General features: G+C 41.7%; 1 protein-coding gene across 2 annotated transcripts; it reads left to right on the top strand.

Moving 5' to 3' along the window:
• Nucleotides 1-684: 684 nt before the first annotated feature.
• LOC144462495 (B-cell receptor CD22-like) lies at nucleotides 685-21,736 on the top strand. 2 transcript variants are annotated; one of them, XM_078166440.1, is made up of 14 exons: nucleotides 686-2,372; nucleotides 4,513-4,872; nucleotides 5,012-5,209; nucleotides 5,353-5,709; nucleotides 5,934-6,161; nucleotides 9,644-9,907; nucleotides 10,951-11,211; nucleotides 11,688-11,951; nucleotides 14,629-14,889; nucleotides 17,396-17,656; nucleotides 18,823-18,904; nucleotides 19,009-19,069; nucleotides 20,771-21,000; nucleotides 21,155-21,736. In XM_078166440.1, exons 1-14 carry the CDS (start codon nucleotides 2,306-2,308, stop codon nucleotides 21,225-21,227), a joined length of 2,967 nt encoding a protein of 988 aa, XP_078022566.1. In that variant the 5' UTR covers nucleotides 686-2,305; the 3' UTR covers nucleotides 21,228-21,736. The 2 variants fall into 2 exon arrangements, with proteins under 2 accessions (XP_078022567.1, XP_078022566.1); XM_078166441.1 differs by lacking the exon at nucleotides 14,629-14,889 and having other exon boundaries at nucleotides 685-2,372.
• Nucleotides 21,737-22,123: the final 387 nt, after the last annotated feature.

Below are 22,123 nucleotides of genomic sequence, written 5' to 3'. Positions count from 1 at the left end.
AGGTTTATGAGCTTCATCTGCACCAGCCTGGTACAGTCACCTAACCTGTACATCCAAAAATGAACTCTCTAGGATTGTGACAATGGCAAGTAAAATAGTTTGCAAGCCACAAAAGCCGCTGACCGAACTCTTTGCAGAGAGGACGAGGAAGAAAGCAAGGAGTATCTTGGCAGATAGCTTCCTTCTACTATTTAGCCAGTTTGAGCTCTTGACCTCCAGGAGGTGCTGTAGAGTCGCTCTGGAGACTAAAAGTGTATTTAAGAAGTCCCTTATCTGAACTCCCATCAGTGTCCTTAACTCAACAAAGTGAATGATGAGACTTAAACACTGACAAACAAAGAGCTGTAGGCAGTTTTGAAAAGGTGTGTTTTGAGGGTTTTCTTGAAGGTGAAGAGTGGCGCGGGGGGGGGGGGGGGGGGGCAGTGGAGGAGCTCAGGAGCTCTCCAGGTTGTGGAGAGCTTTGTAAGTAATGACGAGGAGTTTGAAGTGGACATGCTGGGGGATGGGGAGCCAGTGGAAATTATGGACGGGGGTGATGTGGTTACGGGTGCAGCCGGGAGTGTGTGAGAAGACGAGCAGCTGAGTTCTGGATATACTGTAGTTCCTTGAGTGATTGGGTTGACAAACCGTAGAGGAGACTGACAGCCCATTAGTCCGATGTCCCGTTGTTCCCATATGTGATTATACTAGGCTACACTGTATTTGTGTACCATAGAGGATCAGCAAACGCAACAAAAGTAGGCTACTGGTCGAGATACAAGTGTCATAGAGAGGAGAGAATGAAACACCATAACCTCCTGTTATTAACTCTGGGGTCCGGGTTGTGTGGGGAGCTCTTCGCGGTGCTGAACGGCTCCCGGCGGGCGTATTTCTGCCTTGATGGTGCATCGCGACCGGCTCTGGGTCAGCTGAGAAAGGCTTGAGGCGAAGCAGGCTCACAGCTTATGTGTTTGCCACTTTCTTTTTCATTTTAACCCACACCATGATCTTTTCCTGACCCTAACCAAGTGGTTTTTGTGCCTAAACCTAACCAGACCTTAACCACAGGGTATCATAATGATTTCGGAACAGACTTCGGAACAATGGGTTTAATATAGTCAGAACAATGGGATGACGGACCAGTGGGTTGTCGGACCAATGGGCAGAGCCCCATTGGGGAAGGAGAGCACCGTGCAACTGTCGATTGAGAGGAGGAAGTTATGGGTGGATTTGATAAGAGATTTGAGAATGATGATGATGACTTCTGATTTGTCACAGTTAAGTTTGAGGACGTTGGTTTGCAGCCAGGATTTTATTTCAGTGATGCAGTTGGTGAGGGTAGAGTGAGTAGTAGGAGTGATGGCTTCGGTGGAGATGTGGAGCTGTGTGTTATTGGCAAAGCAGTGAAACTGAAGTCCATGACGGCGGATTATTTGACCGAAGGGGAGAATGTACAGGATGAAGAGGAGGGGGCCTAGAATTGAACCTTGGGGAACACCTTGGCAGAGGGGAGCAGTGGGGGATTTGCAATTGTTTATGCTGATGAACTGAAATCTGTCCAGAAGGTAGGATTTGAGCCAGGAGAGTGCACTGCCGGTGATGTTGACAGCGGTTTTTAAGTGAAAAGAAACAGTGTAAAAAAATGAGTCAACTGTTTTGCAGCTTATCTTTGCTCATCAAAGTGATGTACAGCAGCATTTTTGAATTTTTTAAACCCTCAGTGTGACTAGCAGTATATTAAGTTATAGCAAAACTGACTGCACAAAGTCACAGAGAGTATATGACAGTTTCAGGTTCAGGGGGAAGTCAGCGAGGCAGCCACTCTGGATAAATGAACTGTGACACCCAACACTGGAAATGCACGGCGTGAGCTTAGACTGAGACTAAACAACAGAGCACAGGTGAGAAGAGGGGTTAAGGAAAGTGTCCCAATGTCATACCTCGTACTAACTTTATACACAGTGTACCCCAAAATACTTTTCATAGTGTGCTTTGTTTTGACCTCTGCTAGTGCACTAGCTGTAGGGATGTCAAGTCTGTTAGTTGGTCGGTCAGTAATGGCTCTCTCACTATCATTTCAGTTGGGGATTTACAATCTTTTGTCTGCTCATGCATATTAATGATGTAAAGAGGAAGGAAGCCAGGTCTGTTTTTTAACAGCTTGATATCTATTTAACACAACTTTTCCAACCACAGAAGGCACACACTGTCTTCACAGACCACATCCTCATTTTTAGAATAGAGAAATGTTTATTCTAACTTACTGACACACAGTGTTTATCATGTATGTGAACTGATGTTACATACAGAGACGTGAGGAGCAGCCATGAGTTTAGCAGCAGCAGCAGCAGCAGCAGCGAGTGGATTTATTGTCTTCCTTCTCTCTGTACAAGGTATTGTACATCTACATTTACACTGTAAGGCAGTTAGCACACTTCAGAAATACACAGGAGGGTGTTTTGTAGTTTATAAAAAGATCTGATGTTACGCAATTTGGTGTGATCCCATAAACACTAGACATTCACTTCTCTTTCTTTTAATAAGTTCTTACAGGATGACCAACACAGAGCTGTTTGTAACACCAGCAACATCTCTGCACACTGAAACATATAAACCTTATAAACTCAGGTATTGTGTACCGTCCAAGACAGTAAAGCTGTGTGCAGATGGAAGTGATGACTGTGCATATAATAACAAAGACAACAACTTAGAGGCTGTTCGCTCTCCCGTTGCATCATTAATACAGGAAATACAACAAGAGATGATTTCATGTCTTTCATGATGAAGAAAAGTACTTACCAGGAATTGCAAGGCGGATACAGAAAACTAATGGCTATCTTTATATTAACAATGGGTGAAATGTCTTCATGGTGTGAAAGGAGTTGCTTGTAGTAATGAAGTCACAGTAAATGATCACCTGACTCATGTTGATAACCAGGGGGCTGGATATTTTATTGCCAATTTTGACTCTCTGTTCTCTGCTCAACAAAAAGTGTAGGATCCATTGGCACATGGCAGGGTGAATGTTCATTCCTACTAGTTTATTGTGAAGTATGAGTGGGTGAATGGTATTAAAGGCTGAGGTGAAATCAATGAACTGAATGTGTGCATATCTACTGGGTGATTCCAGATGGTGGAGAGTATAGTGAGTGGGTGATGGCACCTTCAGCTGACCGGTTAGTGCTGTATGCAAACTGGAGAGGGTCCTTGATGGGTGCGGTGTGGGATTTTAGATAGGCCAAAACCAGGTGCTCAAATACTTTCATGGCTACTGAAGTGAGTGCAACAGGTCTGAAGTCATTCACACAGCTCGCCTTAGAGGACTTGGGCACAGGGATGATGATGGATGATTTGAAGCTGTGGTAACAATGATAGTGACAGAGGTTATTTCTGGCCACTGCAGGCCATGTAAGGTTGCTGACCCCAATTCTAGTGCAACAACAACAGGAACTTTAACCCTCAGTGGTTTCCTCTCACAAACACTGATCAGGCTGCATGTACTGCTGCCTGGAACTGAACCTTGAAAAGACAATTTTGCCTGTTGTGGAAGAAGCTAACAATGAGATGAGGGAAGTGCTTCAGTAAATACTGTTTCTCAGATTCAGATTTATTTGTTTGAGAAGAGGAAATTTAAATCATATCCATGAAATAAAAGTTTACTATATTTGGATTCTGATTAATCTGAACTGTGAATTTACCAGTTGAAAATATCTGATACAGATATACAGCTATAATTTACATTTCCACCTTTAAAACACACATGTGCATCAGCCAAGGTTAATCTGGGCAGCTTTTTTTAAATAAACATCAATAGTGGTGGTTCTATCTCTCTGTGGAAGAAGTTGTTATCTACATGTCACACTATTTGCCCACACCACAGTGTTCTGCATGTCTCTACAGACAAAGAAAACCAACCGAGCAAGGCAGATTCTTTTTTTATGTACCACACTCATCTACCAGTTTATCTTCAGCTATCTGTTCTGTAAACGCTGTGTTCAAGTTCACAGGTTCAGTGAATTTCAGTTCCTTCACTGCACTGTGTGTATGATGTCCTGCCTCAGTGCACTTAGAGATTAACTGCAGAGATCATGTCTTCATCTTTGACTGTGTTTCTCTGCATTATAAATAATCACGTAAAACTGAATGATTTGCACATTTCTCCACACCTCTGTTCACTTTGGCATAACCTGAAATAACCATAAAAAGGGACAGACATTAAAAAGTCCTGAAAAAGAAGTAAACATATCAGAAACATGTGATGCAGAATAAGTCTTCAGTTTGAAATGACAGTAAAACAGTCAAAGTTTAGTCTGTAACATTTTGTAAAGTTTGTTTACATGCCCCCAGCCGAAACCAAAAACAAGTTGGAACTATAAGTTAATCTTTGTCTCACACTGACTTAAAGTGTGATGGCATGAGAGCAGACGTGAGTTAAATAAAGTTTCACGCACTGAAGCTCCTTCAATACAAAAGAAAGTCTGTCTCCTGATGTTCTGAGTCTGATTGTGGTTCCTGATGTGCTCTGTGTTACAGTGATACAGGGTCAGAATGGCTGGGGAGTGACTTACAGTCCTACTAAGATCTGTGCTGTAAAAGGATCAACAGTGGAAATACACTGCAGCTACACATACCCATCCAGAATTTATGGCCGTCATGCTACAGTTGAGAAAACATTCTGGTTTGCAAACATGTATCCATATGATCGTGTAGATCTGACAACAGACCCACAGTATTCAGGTCGTGTGCAGTATGACTGTGATAAGATTAGGAACAACTGCACTCTGAGAATCACAGACCTGAGAGAGAGCGACGCAGCTGAGTACAAGTTCAGGTTCACAACAGACCATCCCAATGCTTATACTGGTGAACCTGGAGTCACTTTGTCTGTCACAGGTAACATTTTCATTCATATGTTAATTATTTACAAATGTTCAACATCTAGAAAACAATAATATAGATGTGTTTATTTGCATGTGTGTGTGTTGACAGTTTTGTCTAAAATAACATTCCTGTTCCCTCTTCACAAATCTAGGTCTCCAGGTGAGCAGATCAAATAATGGGCTTGACTGTCAAAGCAGTTGTGTACCTGATCGCCCTTCCTTCATCTGGTACAAAAACGGACAGAAAATTCAGACAGAAGCATCTTCTGATTATTTAAGCAACTATAATTATGAAGACAGCTATTCTTGTGCTGTAAAAGGATATGAGGATTTCCCCTCTCCTCCAACATGTGAGTTTACTCCACATATATCTATTAACATAACACCATCTAGTGGAGCTGTGTTATTCATGTTTCCTTAATATGGAGATCCCACTTGTGACTCCTCAATGACTGCACTTTAAAAATAATCAGAAGATGATTTTATCTTTCAGGTGTCTATGGTCAAACCTGCAACAGAGTGACGTACACTGACAGAAACATCTGTGCCTTCAAAGGCTCATCAGTGGACATTTCTTGCACTTACAGCATTTACAAGAATCATGTTGAATCCAAATTCTGGTTCAGTCCTGAACGTAAAGGTCAGTGGCAGAATCACTCACAGCCTGAGGACCTTAGTAAAGACTCCCAGTTTGCAGGTCGTGTTCAGGTCATTGACACAGAGAGAGGACGCTCCACCCTGAGAATCACTGACCTGAGAGAGAGCGACTCAGCTGAGTATCACTTCAAATTCACAACACCAAGCTTTGAATGGAGGAGTAGTTTACCTGGTACAACTCTGACTGTCACAGGTAAACACAGACTGATGTAAATACACCAACACGGTACATTTAAAAACACTCAACATGAGGATAAGGATCAATGTGTTTGTGTAATTACTGTTGCATAAATAAATAGATACAAATGCTCTCTACCTCTTATAGGAATTAATACTGTTGTGTTGATGTGTATGATATGTACATCCATCATCTGTTTTTTAGACAGTGATAATATTGTTTCTTGTTCTCATATCCAGCTCTCCAGGTGCAGGTGACCAGAATAACAGTCGGGCAGTTTGTTACTGAGGCAGAGCTGAAGTGTCACAGCAGCTGCAGTCCAGCTGGTCGTCTTTCCTACGTCTGGTTCAATAATAAAGTGGAAATTCTTTGGGAGCACACGTCTTCTTATAAAGCCCGGTTTGGTCTTAGTGACAATGTCTCCTGTGCTATAAGAGGACTCAAGGAGTTCCCCTCTCCTTCAGTGTGTAAGTTTAATCCACTGTGTCAGAACAAAAAAGACACATACGTTCTGACATTACAACACAATTACAATTTCAGACCAAACCTCACTGGAGTCTTCTAAATCTTAGATGCAGCAGTATTATTTAGAGAAAGAGTTAAAAACAAAAGTTAAATGACTACTAGCAGAAGCAATATTCAGATACATGCTGTGATGTTTGACATTTTTAAATTCATAATTTTTGTGATTTAGTAATATTAGAAATATAATATGTCGTTTCTCTCCAAGATACTGTAGTTTTGTATTTTTTGTCAGTTTTTATTTTTAATTTTAGTTTTCAATTTGATTTAGTTTAGTCATTTAATTTCCAGAGTGGGTTTACTTTTTCCAGTTTATTTTTTATTGTTTAAATGTTTATTTCTAGTTTATTTTTTATGAGGGGTATTGTCAGGAACAACTCAGAAAAACATAAGTTCTGCTACAACCACAGAGGCTGAATATAATGACAGCTGATGCAACAGCTGTGGGTATAAAGAAATATAAGGAGAGAGTTTGTTGTATTTTTCAGACTCATGGGGACGGCCCAGTGAAAGTATTAATAAGAACCTGCTTTTTTCCCCCAAAATATAATAATATAATAGTATGAAAAAGTATGGAAAATGAAAAATAGAGTATGGAAAAATATTTATGTTTACAGACTATTACCACTGTTCTAAAATTCTGTTTTCTAAAATAGAAAATTAGGTATTTCCAAAAATAATTTAATCAACCCGGATCGTGTTTTATGCCGGGCCAAGCACAGTTTGTGTGAGAGCAAACGTCTCTGAAAACATACTGCCCCTTTTACCTGATTGACAAGGGAACTGCCCATTGGTTCGACATCCCATTGGTCCGACCATATTAAACCCATTGTTCCGTAGTCCCGTTGTTCCGAAATCATCATGATGCCCTGTGGTTAAGGTCTGGTTAGGTTTAGGCACAAAAACCACTTGGTTCGGGTTAGGGTTAGGAAAAGATCATGGTGTGGGTTAAAATGAAAAAGAAAGTGGCAAACACATAAGCCGTGAGCCTGCATCGCCTCAAGCCTTTCCCAGCTGACCCAGAGCCGGTCGCGGCGCACCATCAAGGTGTCAGCACAGCGGACAGACGGACTAATGGGCTGTCGTACCAATGACATGGACCCATTGACAAGTGGTATGTCCAGTCCGCTGCCCCATGACCCTCCTCCAGCCCCCCAGGTATCAAGTTGCACTCCAACACTGCACCTTTGACAAGACGACAAGTTTCACGTGGTTCACAATGGGTAGATGCAAGTTTTTGGATGGATGGCTTGACAATACCGTATATAAATACTTGGAGAAGGCGATTCTGATCCACATGAAAGGAAAAAACACCGATGTCTCGTTACTGCATCGCTTGCACCCAGAGTCCCAACCTTTTTGCCTCAGCCCAGACATTGAACTTACCTGAGTTTTTATTTGCATGCCATTATGGTACTTGGCTACAATCGCCTATTAAGAATAATTAAATATTAAATATAATGTGAAATATGATACACTGATATACAGCCAGGTCCATAATTATTTGGACAATGATACAGTTGTCATCATTTTGGCTCTGTACACCACCACAATGGGTTTTTAATGAAACAATGAATACCTGCTTAAAGTGCAGACTCTCAGCTTTCATTTAAGGCTTTTTTCCAAAATGTAGTATGAACCGTGTAGGAATTACAACCATTTCTTCACACAGTCCCCCGACTTTAAGGGCTCATAAGTATTTGGACAAATTAACATAATCATCAATTAAACAGTCAGTTTTAATACTTGGTTGCAAATCCTTTACAGTCAATGACTGCCTGAAGTGTTGGACACATAGGCATCATCAGATGCTGGGTTTCTTCCCTGGTGATGCTCTGCCAGCCCTTTACTGTAGCCGTCTGCACTTCCTGCTTGTGTTTTGGGTGTTTTGCCCTCAGTTTTGGCTTCAGCAAGAGAAACACATGCTCAGTTGGATTCAGGTCAGATGATATGACTTGGCCATTGCAGAACATTCCTTTTCTTTGTCTTAAAAATGTCTTTGGTCGCTTTTGCAGTATGCTTCAGGTCAATGTCCATCTGCACTGTGAAGCATCGTCCAATGAGTTTTGAAGCATTTGGTTGAATCTGAGCAGATAATGTAGCCCCAAACACTTCAGCTTTCATCCTGCTGCTCTTGTCAGCAGTCACATCATCAATAAATACAAGGGAACCAGTTCCACTGGCAGCCATACATGGCCATGACATAACAGTACCTCCACCATGCTTCACTGATGAGGTGGTGTGCTTTGGATCATGAGCAGTTCCTTCCCTTCTTCCTTCTCTTGTCTTCCCATCATTCTGGTAGTTGATCTTTGTTTTATCTGTCCATAGTATGCTGTTCCACAACTGTACAGGCTTTTTAGATGGTTTTTGACAAACTCTAATATGGCCTTCCATTTTCAAGGCTAACCAATGGTTTACATCTTGTGATAAACCCTCTGTATTTATTCTAGTGAAGTCTTGTCTTGCTTACAAGAGCAGCAGGATGAAAGCTGAAGTGTTTGGGGCACCATTATCTGCTCAGATTCAACCAAATGCTTCAAAACTCACTGGACGATGCTTCACAGTGCAGTTGGACATTGACCTGAAGCATACTGCAAAAGCAACCAAAGACATTTTTAAGACAAAGAAAAGGAATGTTCTGTGATGGTCAAGTCATATCATCTAATCTGAATCCAACTGAGCATGCGTTTCTCTTGCTGAAGCCAAAACTGAGGGCAAAACACCCAAAACACAAGCAGGAAGTGCAGACGGCTACAGTAAAGGGCTGGCAGAGCATCACCAGGGAAGAAACCCAGCATCTGGTGATGCCTATGTGTCCAACACTTCAGGCAGTCATTGACTGTAAAGGATTTGCAACCAAGTATTAAAACTGACTGTTTAATTGATGATTATGTTAATTTGTCCAAATACTTATGAGCCCTTAAAGTTGGGGGACTGTGTGAAGAAATGCTTGTAATTCCTTCACGGTTCATACTACATTTTTGAAAAAAGTCTTAAATGAAAGCTGAGAGTCTGCACTTTAAGCAGGTTCTTATTGTTTCATTAAAAACCCATTGTGGTGGTGTACACAGCCAAAATGACGACAACTGTATCATTGTCCAAATAATTATGGACCTGGCTGTATTTACTCAGATGTCACATATTCTCTGGAAAAAAAACAACCAAAAAATGCAGAGAAGTCTGCAAATTAGGGTATGGAAAAGTATGGAAGTTTGAAATTCCAAATGTGTAGGAACCCTGCAATAACAATAATGAAACAAACATTAACTTCTGCTAACAACTAGATCTTGACTGAGAGGACTGTCAGGACTGACTCAGCAAACAGAACCTGTATATAAAGAGAAGAATATGTAAAAATAGTCATTTGTCTGTGATAATGTCTCCTATCATCTTTTGAAGTTATTCATGTTCAATTCTCCTCCAGATGCTCCAAAGCTTCCCTCTGTGTCAGTGAGTCCCTCTGCTGAGATAGTGGAGGGCAGTTCAGTGACTCTGACCTGTAGCAGTGATGCTAACCCAGCAGCTAACTATACCTGGTACAAGGAGACAGTAAACCCCAGACCTCTCAGTGAAGGACCACAGCTCGTCTTCAGCTCCATCCAGTCCTCTGACTCTGGACAGTATTACTGCACAGCAGAGAACGAGCTGGGGAGGAGGACGTCTTATGGCTTCACCATGGATGTGAAATGTGAGTGAAAAAGCTTATTTGAATATAACATACAGCTTAAATCTGTCCAGTGTTTGCTGATGATACCTACTCTCTTCAGTTCTACTTTATATTTCACTTTCATTATCATAAAGCTTGAGCTTGATGTAGGTGCAGAAATTTGCAGTCGCCTCTCTGTCAGCTCTGCTGCGTTTGTGCAAAGTTAAGGCTCTTAGTAGTGCTTTTTGTGGCTGGCTTTGGATGGTGGTGTCGTGTGGCTTCGAGTCACTCATCGGGATGAGGACATCAACTTACCAGTCTGTAAACTGTCCTGCTGCTGACTTCTGCCAGTTACTGTAGCTAAGTCAAAGTTCAGTAAACATCTAGGAAAAAGTACGAGGAATGGGCCCCAGCTGCTCGCCACTGTACCGGTGTTGGAAAAGAAATCTGGACGACCTCCGTGCCATATTATTTTCCAACAGGATTTCATGAACTGTAAGGTTCATTATTTCACCGAAACTTGGCTGAATCCTGAACAGCGCCATTCAACCAGGAGGCTCTTTTTCAATATGGTGATCTGACAAAGTAGAGGACTCTGGTGAGAGAAGGAGAGTAGGTGTGTGCTTTACAGTGAATAAGGACTGGTGTGTCAGCGGGAATGTGAGGTGCTGTCCTGTTCCTGCTGTGGATCACTGATCGGGAGAAGCAACCATACAGCCATCTTGGAACCATTTGGAAACATGGACTGTAACAAAGCAGCAGCTAACAATGTAAAAAGACCTTTAAAAGGGACTAAATTAAAGTGCACAAGTTAAAGGAGCTGATGGGATCACATTTCACTGGAGTTGTATCTCGTGTAACTCCATGTGACAAATAAATGATCGATTGATGGATTAGTTCCACATTCACAGTCTGCTGTCATTAACTGAGCAGCTCCAGAAGATTTTAGGTGTTTTATGCAGTTTTGGGACTCAACAGTCACACATCCATTTGTCAGGGCACCTTCAAAGTCTAAAATACCATATGTTCTTTTGTGGTAACACACCTTTAACCTTGAAAAACCTCTGTTGAAATCTCTCCTCCAGATGCTCCAAGAGTTCCCTCTGTGTCAGTGAATCCCTCTGGTAAAGTCATGGAGGGCAGTTCAGTGACTCTGACCTGCAGCAGTGAAGCTAACCCAGCAGCTAAAAAAACCTGGTACATGGAAAACCAAAAAGTGCTTCAAGGATCAGACGGTGTATATCAGTTCATGTCCATCAGCTCTGAAGACAGAGGGAAGTACTACTGCACATCTGAGAATCAACATGGACGGATTAACTCTTCATCCATTTTTATAGATGTCCAGTGTAAGTAAAAAGCATCAATACTTGTTATGTTTTACAATGAGTCAAATGATGGATTCAAAAAATGTTGTTGTGAAACTGAGCACAAGCTTTAACCCGAGCGCAACTTCGCAGTCAGCAGTAACACAATCCTGGCACAGTGCTGCAACATGGAAGAGGTTCATTACATTATGAGTAGGAGGAAGACTGAATCAGCAACAAGCCTGAGTAAAATCCAAATGCGAGTACTTCTTATTGTCTTCTTCACTGTAGCTAGAGGCCACTAAGTTTCTTCACAGATACAGGACGTAAGTTTCATGTACAGGTCTGTTAGAGGTCACTGTAGCCTGACAGCTAGCTTTGTAGAGGTGACAACAGCCTGTCTCAGGACTTCTAAAGTAGGTGGATAACACAGTAACCACCTTCTGGCTTTGGCAGTCCATACTTAAAAACTGGTGTGTAAACAAAGATTGATAAGTTGTCTGTCATTTCTCCTCCAGATGCTCCAAAGCTTCCCTCTGTGTCAGTGAGTCCCTCTGCTGAGATAGTGGAGGGCAGTTCAGTGACTCTGACCTGTAGCAGTGATGCTAACCCAGCAGCTAAATATATCTGGTACAAGAAGACAGTAAACCCCAGACCTCTCAGTGAAGGACCACAGCTCATCTTCAGCTCCATCCAGTCCTCTGACTCTGGACAGTATTACTGCACAGCAGAGAACGAGCTGGGGAAGATGAGGTCTAATGACTTCACCATGGATGTGAAATGTGAGTGAAAAAGCTTATTTGAATATAACATACAGCTTAAATCTGTCCAGTGTTTGCTGATGATACCTACTCTCTTCAGCTCTACTTTAATTTTCACTTTCATTATCACATAGCTTTAGCTTGATGTAGGTGCAGAAATTTGCAGTCACCTCTCTGTCAGCTCTGCTGCGTTTGTGCAAAGTTTAGGCTCTTATGTCTACTTTGCAAGTGTTACGCCAGGGCCACACTGCCAACGAAGTGCTGCAAAGCGCAGCGCACTGAAATTCTTGCGTGAGCCCGTTCACATCAGACGTGCATTTCTCCACGCCGGTCAACAAGCGCTTCTGCTCCCAGCTGTTGTCTCCGTCACATTTGGGGCTGTTTTTCCATCATGGGTATCTCTCTCTGTTTGCGTGTGTGTACCCCCGCCCACTCTGTCTGTCTCTCTGTCTGTCTCTCTGTTTCTGTCTCTCTCTCTTTTTGTTGTGTGTTTATGTTTGTGGGTGAGGGTGTGGGTGTGTGTGTGTGTATGTGTGTGTGTTCATCTCTCACGCTCTGTACCACTGACTAATATGTATATAAACACGCACATATATACATCGCATTTGTCAAACCGGGTGTTTTATATTGAAATTGGTTTTATTCTGAAAATTGACCGGATGCTGTTGTTGTTCCTTTGTTTGACTTCCTGCCCGGCTTGACACATTCGCTCGCGGCTCGCGCAGAAAATAGACCAGGCGCCGAAACGATTGCTGCATGGCCGGCCGCGGAGCTGCCGCGGTGTGGATTACACAATCGGTTAACATGGGCGCCGAAAGGAAACTGGCTTTGCTTCTCAGTGCTTTGAGGGTATTCGCAGCGCTTCTGCGGACAGTGTGGCCCTGGCGTTAGTGGTGCATTTTGTGGCTGGCTTTGGATGGTGGTGTCGTGTGGCTGCGAGTCACTCATCGGGATGAGGACATCAACTTACCAGTCTGTAAACTGTCCTGCTGCTGACCTCTGCCAGTTACTGTAGCTAAGTCAAAGTTCAGTAAACATCGAGGAAAAAGTAAGAGGAATGGGCCCCAGCTGCTCGCCACTGTACAGACGTTGGAAAAGCAATCTGTACGACCTCCGTTAGGGTGACCATATTTTGATTTCCAAAAAAGAGGACACTCGGCCGGCCACGACAAAGCCTACTTAAATGATACTTGCAGTTTACTCGAAGATGCCTTATAATTTTTATATATATAAAATTTATATGTATGGATAGAAAATTCAGTTATATTACAAAATAATATCTCTCAAAGACAGAAATTCAGATAGGCCCCAATAGGGGACACATACACACTAGAGTGTGGCGATCCGAGCCCGACGGTACCCGACGGGTCGGGCCGGGTTTGGTCAAAAATGTAGCTATAAATTGTATTCGGGCTCGGGTCGGATTCGGTCAGCTTTCAGTGAAAATGTAGTGTAAAAATAAATAAAATCCTATTGTCTGTCCTGTTTATTGCTTGGGCGCTGTTATTTACGTGACAACACCTGAACATAACACACACAGACACACTGGCTGTTTGTTTCTATCTCTCCCCTCTCTGGAAGTCTCGGACCTCCAGCCGCCCGCCTCCGCCTTGATTAAACACTGAAAATAAAATAAAAGAGGGAGACAGGTTTTTCCTATTTTATCTTATTTTGTTTTATTTCTCCCTCTCCTCTCGCTAGAAGCGTCGGACCTCCCGCCGCCCGCTCCTGTCTCAAACACGGAGGTCTCCCTCTCCGCAGCTGAGCACCCACGGCGCACGCCCGACCTGTTAAATAGCTTGTAACCACTGTGTGACACAAACTCAGTGCTTTGGTCATAAATAATGTCAGGTTCGGACAGAAATATGCTGCCCGTGCCGCACTCTAACACACACACACACACACACACACACAAACACACGGAAAACCGGACATTATCATCAGTTTATAAACCCCCCCGGACGCCCCGGACGGGACGTGAAAAGTGGACATGTCCGGGCAAAAGAGGACGTTTGGTCAGCCTAACCTCCGTGCCATATTATTTTCCAACAGGATTTCATGAACTGTAAGGTTCCTTATTTCACCGAAACTTGGCTGAATCCTGGACAGCGCCATTCAACCAGGAGGCTCTTTTTCAATATGCTGATCTGACAAAGTAGAGGACTCTGGTGAGAGAAGGAGAGTAGGTGTGTGCTTTACAGTGAATAAGGACTGGTGTGTCAGCGGGAATGTGAGGTGCTGTCCTGTTCCTGCTGTGGATTGCTGCTATATGCTGTTCAGAAGTGGCTTCAGGGTGTCGCTGCCTGTCTTCGGGAGAAGCAACCATACAGCCATCTTGGAACCATTTGGAAACATAGACAATAACAAAGCAGCAGCTAACAATGTAAAAAGACCTTTAAAAGGGACTAAATTAAAGTGCACAAGTTAAAGGAGCTGATGGGATCACATTTCACTGGAGTTGTATCTCGTGTAACTCCATGTGACAAATAAATGATCGATTGATGGATTAGTTCCACATTCACAGTCTGCTGTCATTAACTGAGCAGCTCCAGAAGATTTTGGGTGTTTTATGCAGTTTTGGGACTCAACAGTCACACATCCATTTGTCAGGGCACCTTCAAAGTCTAAAATACCATAAGTTCTTTTGTGGTAACACACCTTTAACCTTGAAAAACCTCTGTTGAAATCTCTCCTCCAGATGCTCCAAGAGTTCCCTCTGTGTCAGTGAATCCCTCTGGTAAAGTCATGGAGGGCAGTTCAGTGACTCTGACCTGCAGCAGTGATGCTAACCCAGCAGCTAAAAAGACCTGGTACATGGAAAACCAGAAAGTGCTTCAAGGATCAGACGGTGTATATCAGTTCATGTCCATCAGCTCTGAAGACAGAGGGAAGTACTACTGCACATCTGAGAATCAACATGGACGGATTAACTCTTCATCCATTTTTATAGATGTCCAGTGTAAGTAAAAAGCATCAATACTTATGTAGCCCGTCTACCCTCAGTATATGTAGATGGAGCCCTGAGTTCTTTACTTCACTTAACTTTAGTGGGTTAACTCTGACTAACTCAATAGTATTTATCCTGGGTCCTTTAACAACCTTAGAGCTACTGGATATAACCAGATATTAGTGACCTCTTTATATGAAAATAGTTAAGTGTAATGACCCTTTATCAAATATTCACAGGCACAACAGTTAAATATATGCAATAAGGCTGCCACAATTAGTCGACTAATCGATGACTAATCGACTATTAAAATAATCGGTGACTATTTTAGTAGTCGACTAATTGGTTTGAGTCATTTTTCATAGAAAAGGACTATAAAAGTACCCCAAAATACTCTTACTGCAGCTTCTTAAGTTCAGATATTGGCAGCTTTACACACTCTCCCGTGACGGTGAACTAAAACCCTTCGGCGTGAATATGAAACAAGACATTAGATGACGTAATTTTGGGGTTTGGGTGCGACAGACATTTTTCAACATTTTAACACATTTTTTGATGAAATGATTAGTCGACTAATCGAAGAAATAATCGACAGGTTAGTCGACAATGAAAATAATCGTTAGTTGCAGCCCTAATATGCAAGATATTAGGACCTCAAACCTCTTAAAGTTAGAAAAGACACTCAGAAATCAATTTCCCAATTAAAAGTATGATTTTACTTGAATAATAAGGTAAAATAAATATAACAACTTAAAGTTAGTGTGCTCTTTTGTTTTTCACAAGTCCACAGCTTATATCAGTTTTCTTTCAAACCATACAATATATTGTCCCTTTTTATAGGTTTTAGTGTCCAAAGTTTCAACAGTAATCAAACACTGTGCACACACCAATTATCACTATACTAAGCCAGCAAAATAATAATATTTAACAAAATAAAATCGTTGCAGGCCTGTATCGCTGCTTGTGTTCGTTGAGACCAAAAACTCAGCGGTCAGTTCACTCTCAGCGGAGCAGAAAATAAATTAGCTGTAGGTACCTTTTTCCAGGAGCTATATGGTCATCCAGAGAAGCTAACAATTCACAGCCGTCTGTCCAGGAAGCAGGAAACAGCGGGAGGACACACTCACGGAGTTTGGGTGGATATCCAACGTTGCCAGAGGAACTCTGAGCCTCCTCGATGGCTCAGAGCGCTATCTGGTGGATGTCCGGCGTCCGTCGGGTTAGCTCAGTTAGCTTAGCCTGCCGTCCCTCCACCTTACACACACACGTTCACTTGGCTAACGAGCGACGTAACAGGTTACAGTGTTGCAAAACGTCGGGCAGACGTTCTCAGTAACTCTCAATATAATGTCCTTTTACAGATTATCCTGTTGAAAATCTAAGACACCTACTATACAAACGGTTTTCTTCACAACTTAAGACATCCACTCACAAATTTACCGCATTCTCCCCTTAACTTCCCGCCCTCTCCCTCTCACCTTTGTCTCACCCGGATGCACCCCACAGCCAACCTTTCAAAATAAAAAACAACTCATGTGAAAAGAAAGCATTTCTTTAGAAAGGGTACCATAGAAATAAACAGCTTTTTATCAAATTAAATGAAATAAAACACATATAGCAATTTAAACATTTTAAGCATTTTTACCATTTTTAACACATGAACTTGAGATTTTACCAAACAATGAAATATATGTATTTCACCCTTTTTAACCTTTTATCAAATCCTATTTATTCATGTATTTATCACCAACTATTTACCATATTTATGCACATTTTTACCCGGGCTACACTTATTGTGTTTTACAATGAGTCAAATGATGGATTCAAAAAATCTCGTTGTGAAACTGGGCACAAGCTTGAACCCGCGAGCAACTTCGCAGTCAGCAGTAACACAATCCTGGCACAGTGCTGCAACATGGAAGAGGTTCATTACATTCTGAGTAGGAGGAAGACTGAATCAGCAACAAGCCTGAGTAAAATCCAAACATGATTACTTCTTATTGTCTTCTTTGTTGAATTTAGGTCTCAGGGAAATGTCTGTCTGTGTCAGATGCCTTATTATGTTAGATACTTTAGCTATTCAAGCAGGTGTGCTCCATCAGTCACGTCTGATAAGCTTCACCACAAGTACAAATACTGTGACACTGAAATTATATACAAGCAGAAAAATGGAAAACTACCTAAGTAATAGGAATATACAGTAATCCCCTGATGGAAGTAAGGTTTGAACAGCTTCCATTTAGGATTGATCCTGACGGTGGCCACTGTGCAGAATCTTAAATGGTTTCACTGTAGCTAGAGGCCACTTTCTTCACAGATACAGGACATAAGTTTCATGTACAGGTCTGTTAGAGGTCACTGTAGCCTGACAGCTAGCTTTGTAGAGGTGACAACAGCCTGTCTCAGGACTTCTAAAGTAGGTGGATAACACAGTAACCACCTTCTGGCTTTGGCAGTCCATACTTAAAAACTGGTGTGTAAACAAAGATTGATAAGTTGTCTGTCATTTCTCCTCCAGATGCTCCAAAGCTTCCCTCTGTGTCAGTGAGTCCCTCTGCTGAGATAGTGGAGGGCAGTTCAGTGAATCTGACCTGTAGCAGTGATGCTAACCCAGCAGCTAAATATACCTGGTACAAGGAGGATGAAGACTCACCAAAAGCATCAGGACAGATCTTCACCATCACTGACGTCAGAGCTGAACACAGTGGGAATTATTACTGTGAAGCCAAGAACAGCAGAGGACGTCATAACTCCACCTTTAATCCAATTATAGTGTCAAGTAAGTCATACTGATGTGTCTGTCCATAGCCCAATCACTTACACTTTATCTTAACCTTCCAGTTAAACAAGCCAATCACAGTACAAGCCTTCTTTAGTTACAACACATCATTTATTTCTGCAATCTTCAAGTACCTAGCAGAGAGTTCAGACAAACAGATGTCAACATGTCTTTTTTGAACTACTTTAATAAGGGCAGAGTAGAATGGCTTCAGACTTGGCCGTGCTGAAATTCAACAATTCAATTCAAGGAAAACAAAGCCAGGACAACTGGAATGGAGTGGATTGAGTATGAAAGGAACCAGCTCAGTGGCCTAGTGGTAGAGTGTCCGCCCTGAGACTGGGAGGTTGTGGGTTCGATCCCCGGCCGGGTCATACCAATGACTGTAAAAATGGGACCCATTGCCACCCTGCTTGGCACTCAGCATCAGGGGTTGGAATTAGGGGGTTAGATCACCACATGATTCCCGAGTGCGGCACCACTGCTGCTCACCGCTCCCTCAGGGGATGGGTCAAATGCGGAGAACAAATTTCACACACTCAGGTGTGTGACAATCAGTGGAACTTTAATCTTTAACTTTAGCTGTCTGCATTAGTTTAAAGTGAAAATATTTCCAAGCTTTAGGCTTCCTGCAAGTCCCAACTCTCTCTCGTCCCCTAGTCAAGGTCAGCTCTTCTTTCTTTCCAACAGCAGCTTGGTAAAGGTCTTGCCTGTCATGCGACGGTTTGTCAGAATCTCAGTCTCTCTCTCTGTGGCCTCCTGAACTCCGTTTCCCTAACCTCTCCATGAATCCATGGAAGGTGCCAGCTCTGCTCAGTGTCGAAGAATAAAGATTTGATCATTTGAATACAAAGTCAATCACTAATCTTTGCCTGAGGTGCAAAATTTCTCACAGTAAGACACACAATTGTCGAAGCATTACAGACCACCAATATTGTTTTTGGCATGTGGGTTGTTGCACTGCTTTAAACACCTGATGTTTGTGCTCACGATGAGATCATTTTCACCTTCAGGGATGCAAAAGCAATGCTACAGTTTCCATGAGTCACTATTTAGAATACTTCTGTCTGAGGATCTATGATTTAATGTGTAATTATCAGTTGCTAATGGACCAAAACAACCTGTAATTCCATAACTAATTGCTCTGTTTGATTGCTGTTTCACAGGATCAATGAAATCAGTAGCAGCTGGATCCATCACAGCTATTTTTCTGGCTATCATATTCGTCTTAGCCTTTCTATTCATCAGGTGAGCAACTAAGTTTTACTGTGATTATATTCAGTAAATCTGGTCACTTGTATTGTAATTTTGTTTGATGATGAATTTGCTTGTTCATTTATTTTCTTATCCAGAAGAAAGAGGTCCTGGAAACAAACCCCCGAGCCCAGACAGAGACCAGACGACAACGCACAGGTGAGGAAGAAGAGTTCAGGTATCACTCAGAGTCCACTGTCACCGGGAAACTCATGTGAATAGTGCTTCATGTCCCCTTCTGGATACTTTCTTCACCTAAACTAAACCTTTTACCTTGGGTTGGAGGAGAGTTGGTCGTCCACTAATCACGGGTTTGGCAGTTCGATCCCCATCCACAAGACACTGAATCAAACTGGTCCCAGTGGGCAATGAGAGGCCAATTTTATTTTCATTTATTTATTCATTTAACCTTTATTTAAGCAGGAAGTCCCACTGAGATTGAAAATCTATTTTACAAGAGAGACCTGGCCGAGGTAGCAGCCAATCAAAACACATTTAAAATACAACAAATACAACATATAATATAAAAATCCACAATAAAACAACAACTATTCAAACACAGTGGCCTCTCAAGAAAAACAAGCACATGTCTCGGCCAGCACATTCTTTATGATGCCCTTGAATTAATCAATGGATATAAGTGTTTGTAGTTTTAGATGTTTTCAAAGATTGTTCCATGTCCAAGGTGCAGAGTAGGAGAATGAAGTTTTCTCCAGATCTGTTAAAACCCAGGGTACATTAAAAGCAACCACCTGGAGGAGCGTAGCTGGTGACTGCCAGAGCTGACACACAGAAGGGTGCAGAGGTCGGCCAGAAGTTTGACAAATAATGCTTTATAGATAAAAACATACCAGTGCTGTTGTCTGTGAGTGGTCAATGATGTCCAACACACCAAATCATAAAGAATGCAGTGATGAGTAAGTGACTTTGCATTTGTAATAAAACATAGAGATACATGGTACACTGAATCAAGGCTACATAAAATGGAGGTTTCATGCATATACAATATGTCACCGTAATCAATCACAGACTGAAAAGAAGGTTCCACGAGTTCTTTCGTAGCACTGAACGTAAAAAAAGACTTATTTCTAAAATGAAAGCCAGTCTTCACTTTAAGCTTCCAAACTGGAGTCGCAATATGTACATTAAATGACAGCTTGTCATCTATACTCGTATGACGTGATATGAGTGTATGAGGACACTCTTAATGGATTAAAGTGAAGATGCTAAAAAGCAACTGTGCATGAGCTTTTGAGACGACTATAAACTTTGTTCTCTGAGCATTAAAATCAATTTTAAACTCAGCAGAGTGCTTTGTAATGACTGAAATGCAGTCTGAAGGACACAATATAAGTCGATCCTTTAACCATTTCTGCCCCCATCACCCTCTCTTTTTTCCACACTGTTTATTTCCATTTAATGAACCCATAGCTGTATGTCTTTGTTATACTCTTTTTCCCCTTTGCTCATTCTTTCAGTCTGCGGCCCTTTAATGTACCTCTTCATCTACACATACATGTTTGGGTTTTGTTAATAAAAGAGGAATTAGGTAATCCTTGAACTTTATTCTCCTCTGCTGGTGATTAGTAGGAATTACAATGACAAAAAACAGACGTGATCTCAAACCTGTGGTTCACTATTTGGCTTTGAAAATGAAGCCTGAATCCACAAGAGGGAACATGAAATAAAGGTTGAAACCAGGAATTTGGAGATGTGAAATAACCCACTCATCTTTAACCCTGTAATATTTTACTACAAGATCATTTTGTGTTTATACAGGGCAATACAAATCATACTTACACATTTACCTGTGTAGCTAAGGACTCAAGAACTCTTGTCTTTGTGCTGTTTACCCTACAGGCAAACGTGGGTGCAGTGTATGACATTCCTCCAGCTCCAAGACAGACAACACCATCAGAGCAGCAGGACGACCTCTGCTATGCCAACGTGAGCTTCTCTAAAAACCAGGAAGATCCTCTCTACTCCAACGTCAGGCTAAACCAACCCAACAGACACAGGGAGGAAGAAGAGGATGAGGATGATGTGGAGTACTCTGTTGTTAACTTTAAGAGTGCCGGTGCTGCCACAGAGTGAGTCCATGAGAGTTTTCTTTGCCACATAAATATAATTCCCATCATTTTATTGCAGCTGAATCCTTCTGTTATTTTTTAAACCTGTTCTGATTAATATTGGGAGTTTTCTGAGCTCTTAAAATAATTCTCAAAGTCTTTTCTTCATTCACAGATCAATACAAGAAGAGCCTGCGGAGGATTCATCTGTATTGTACAGCACAGTCCTTAAAAAACCAAGAGCATGAATACAACACGAGTCTGTGGTCTTTTAAACAATGTTTAAGCAGGTTAAACAAAAAGTTTTAAATAATAGGTTTGAGACGATAAACTGTATTAACTGTTGTTATGACATCCAGCCTCGGTCATTTCTCTTGAGTATCCTAAGACAGAATTAGATTCAAAATTACGAAGAAGCATCATTTTACAGCCAGTGCTGCTAGAACATCTTTTCACGTACATGTCTCTGTATACAGTATATCTTTACCACAATCTGTCACTGATCTCCTGTTTTGTTTTTTACAGTTCATCAGTTGTTATTGTCAAACACTGTGAATATTCCTCTGCTCATTCTCCCATTTTTTTTTACTTCTGCTGTAACACCATCAAGTTAGTGTTTTAATTTCTCGGTACACAACTTAGATGGTTTTTATTTACGGTGGTTCTGTGTGTATTCTAAGCCTGTGACTTATTATATTGATTGTATTGATTTTTATTGTTTAAGTAACCTGATATTTTATAGATTAAAAATATCCAGTGAATCCATCAACATGTTAATGTGAGGTGTTCAGTGTTCAAACTACAGTGGAACCAGGGGGGAACAAGCTCTCCTTAAAGAGATGTAAGCTCCCCTGAAAAGTTTGAGTTTGGGGAATCTCAAAAGTGATGGACATCAATAAGTACTGATCTTAATGCATCCCAGTGCATCTGCTTGGGAAACCATGAATACGTGCAACAAACTGGTGTTTGTATGGCAGGTTTATGAGCTTCACAGGCATCTGCACCAGCCTGGTACAGTCACCTAACCTGTACATTCAAAAATAAACTCTCTAGGATTGTGACAATGGCAAGTAAAATAGTTTGCAAGCCACAAAATCTGCTGACCGAACTCTTTGCAGAGAGGACGAGGAAGAAAGCAAGGAGT

Source organism: Epinephelus lanceolatus, chromosome 3 (genome assembly GCF_041903045.1).
Source record: "Epinephelus lanceolatus isolate andai-2023 chromosome 3, ASM4190304v1, whole genome shotgun sequence".
Classification (NCBI taxonomy): domain Eukaryota; kingdom Metazoa; phylum Chordata; class Actinopteri; order Perciformes; family Serranidae; genus Epinephelus; species Epinephelus lanceolatus.
This window is presented reverse-complemented; position numbering and strand designations above follow the sequence as displayed.

Bases quoted from the DNA above. Each gene is read 5' to 3' on its own strand.
- LOC144462495 (XM_078166440.1), top strand. From the start codon at position 2,306: ATGAGTTTAGCAGCAGCAGCAGCAGCAGCAGCGAGTGGATTTATTGTC. The intron at 5,210-5,352 runs GTGAGTTTACTC...TTTATCTTTCAG, and splicing joins TTTCCCCTCTCCTCCAACAT to GTGTCTATGGTCAAACCTGC. The intron at 19,070-20,770 runs GTGAGGAAGAAG...TTTACCCTACAG, and splicing joins GACCAGACGACAACGCACAG to GCAAACGTGGGTGCAGTGTA.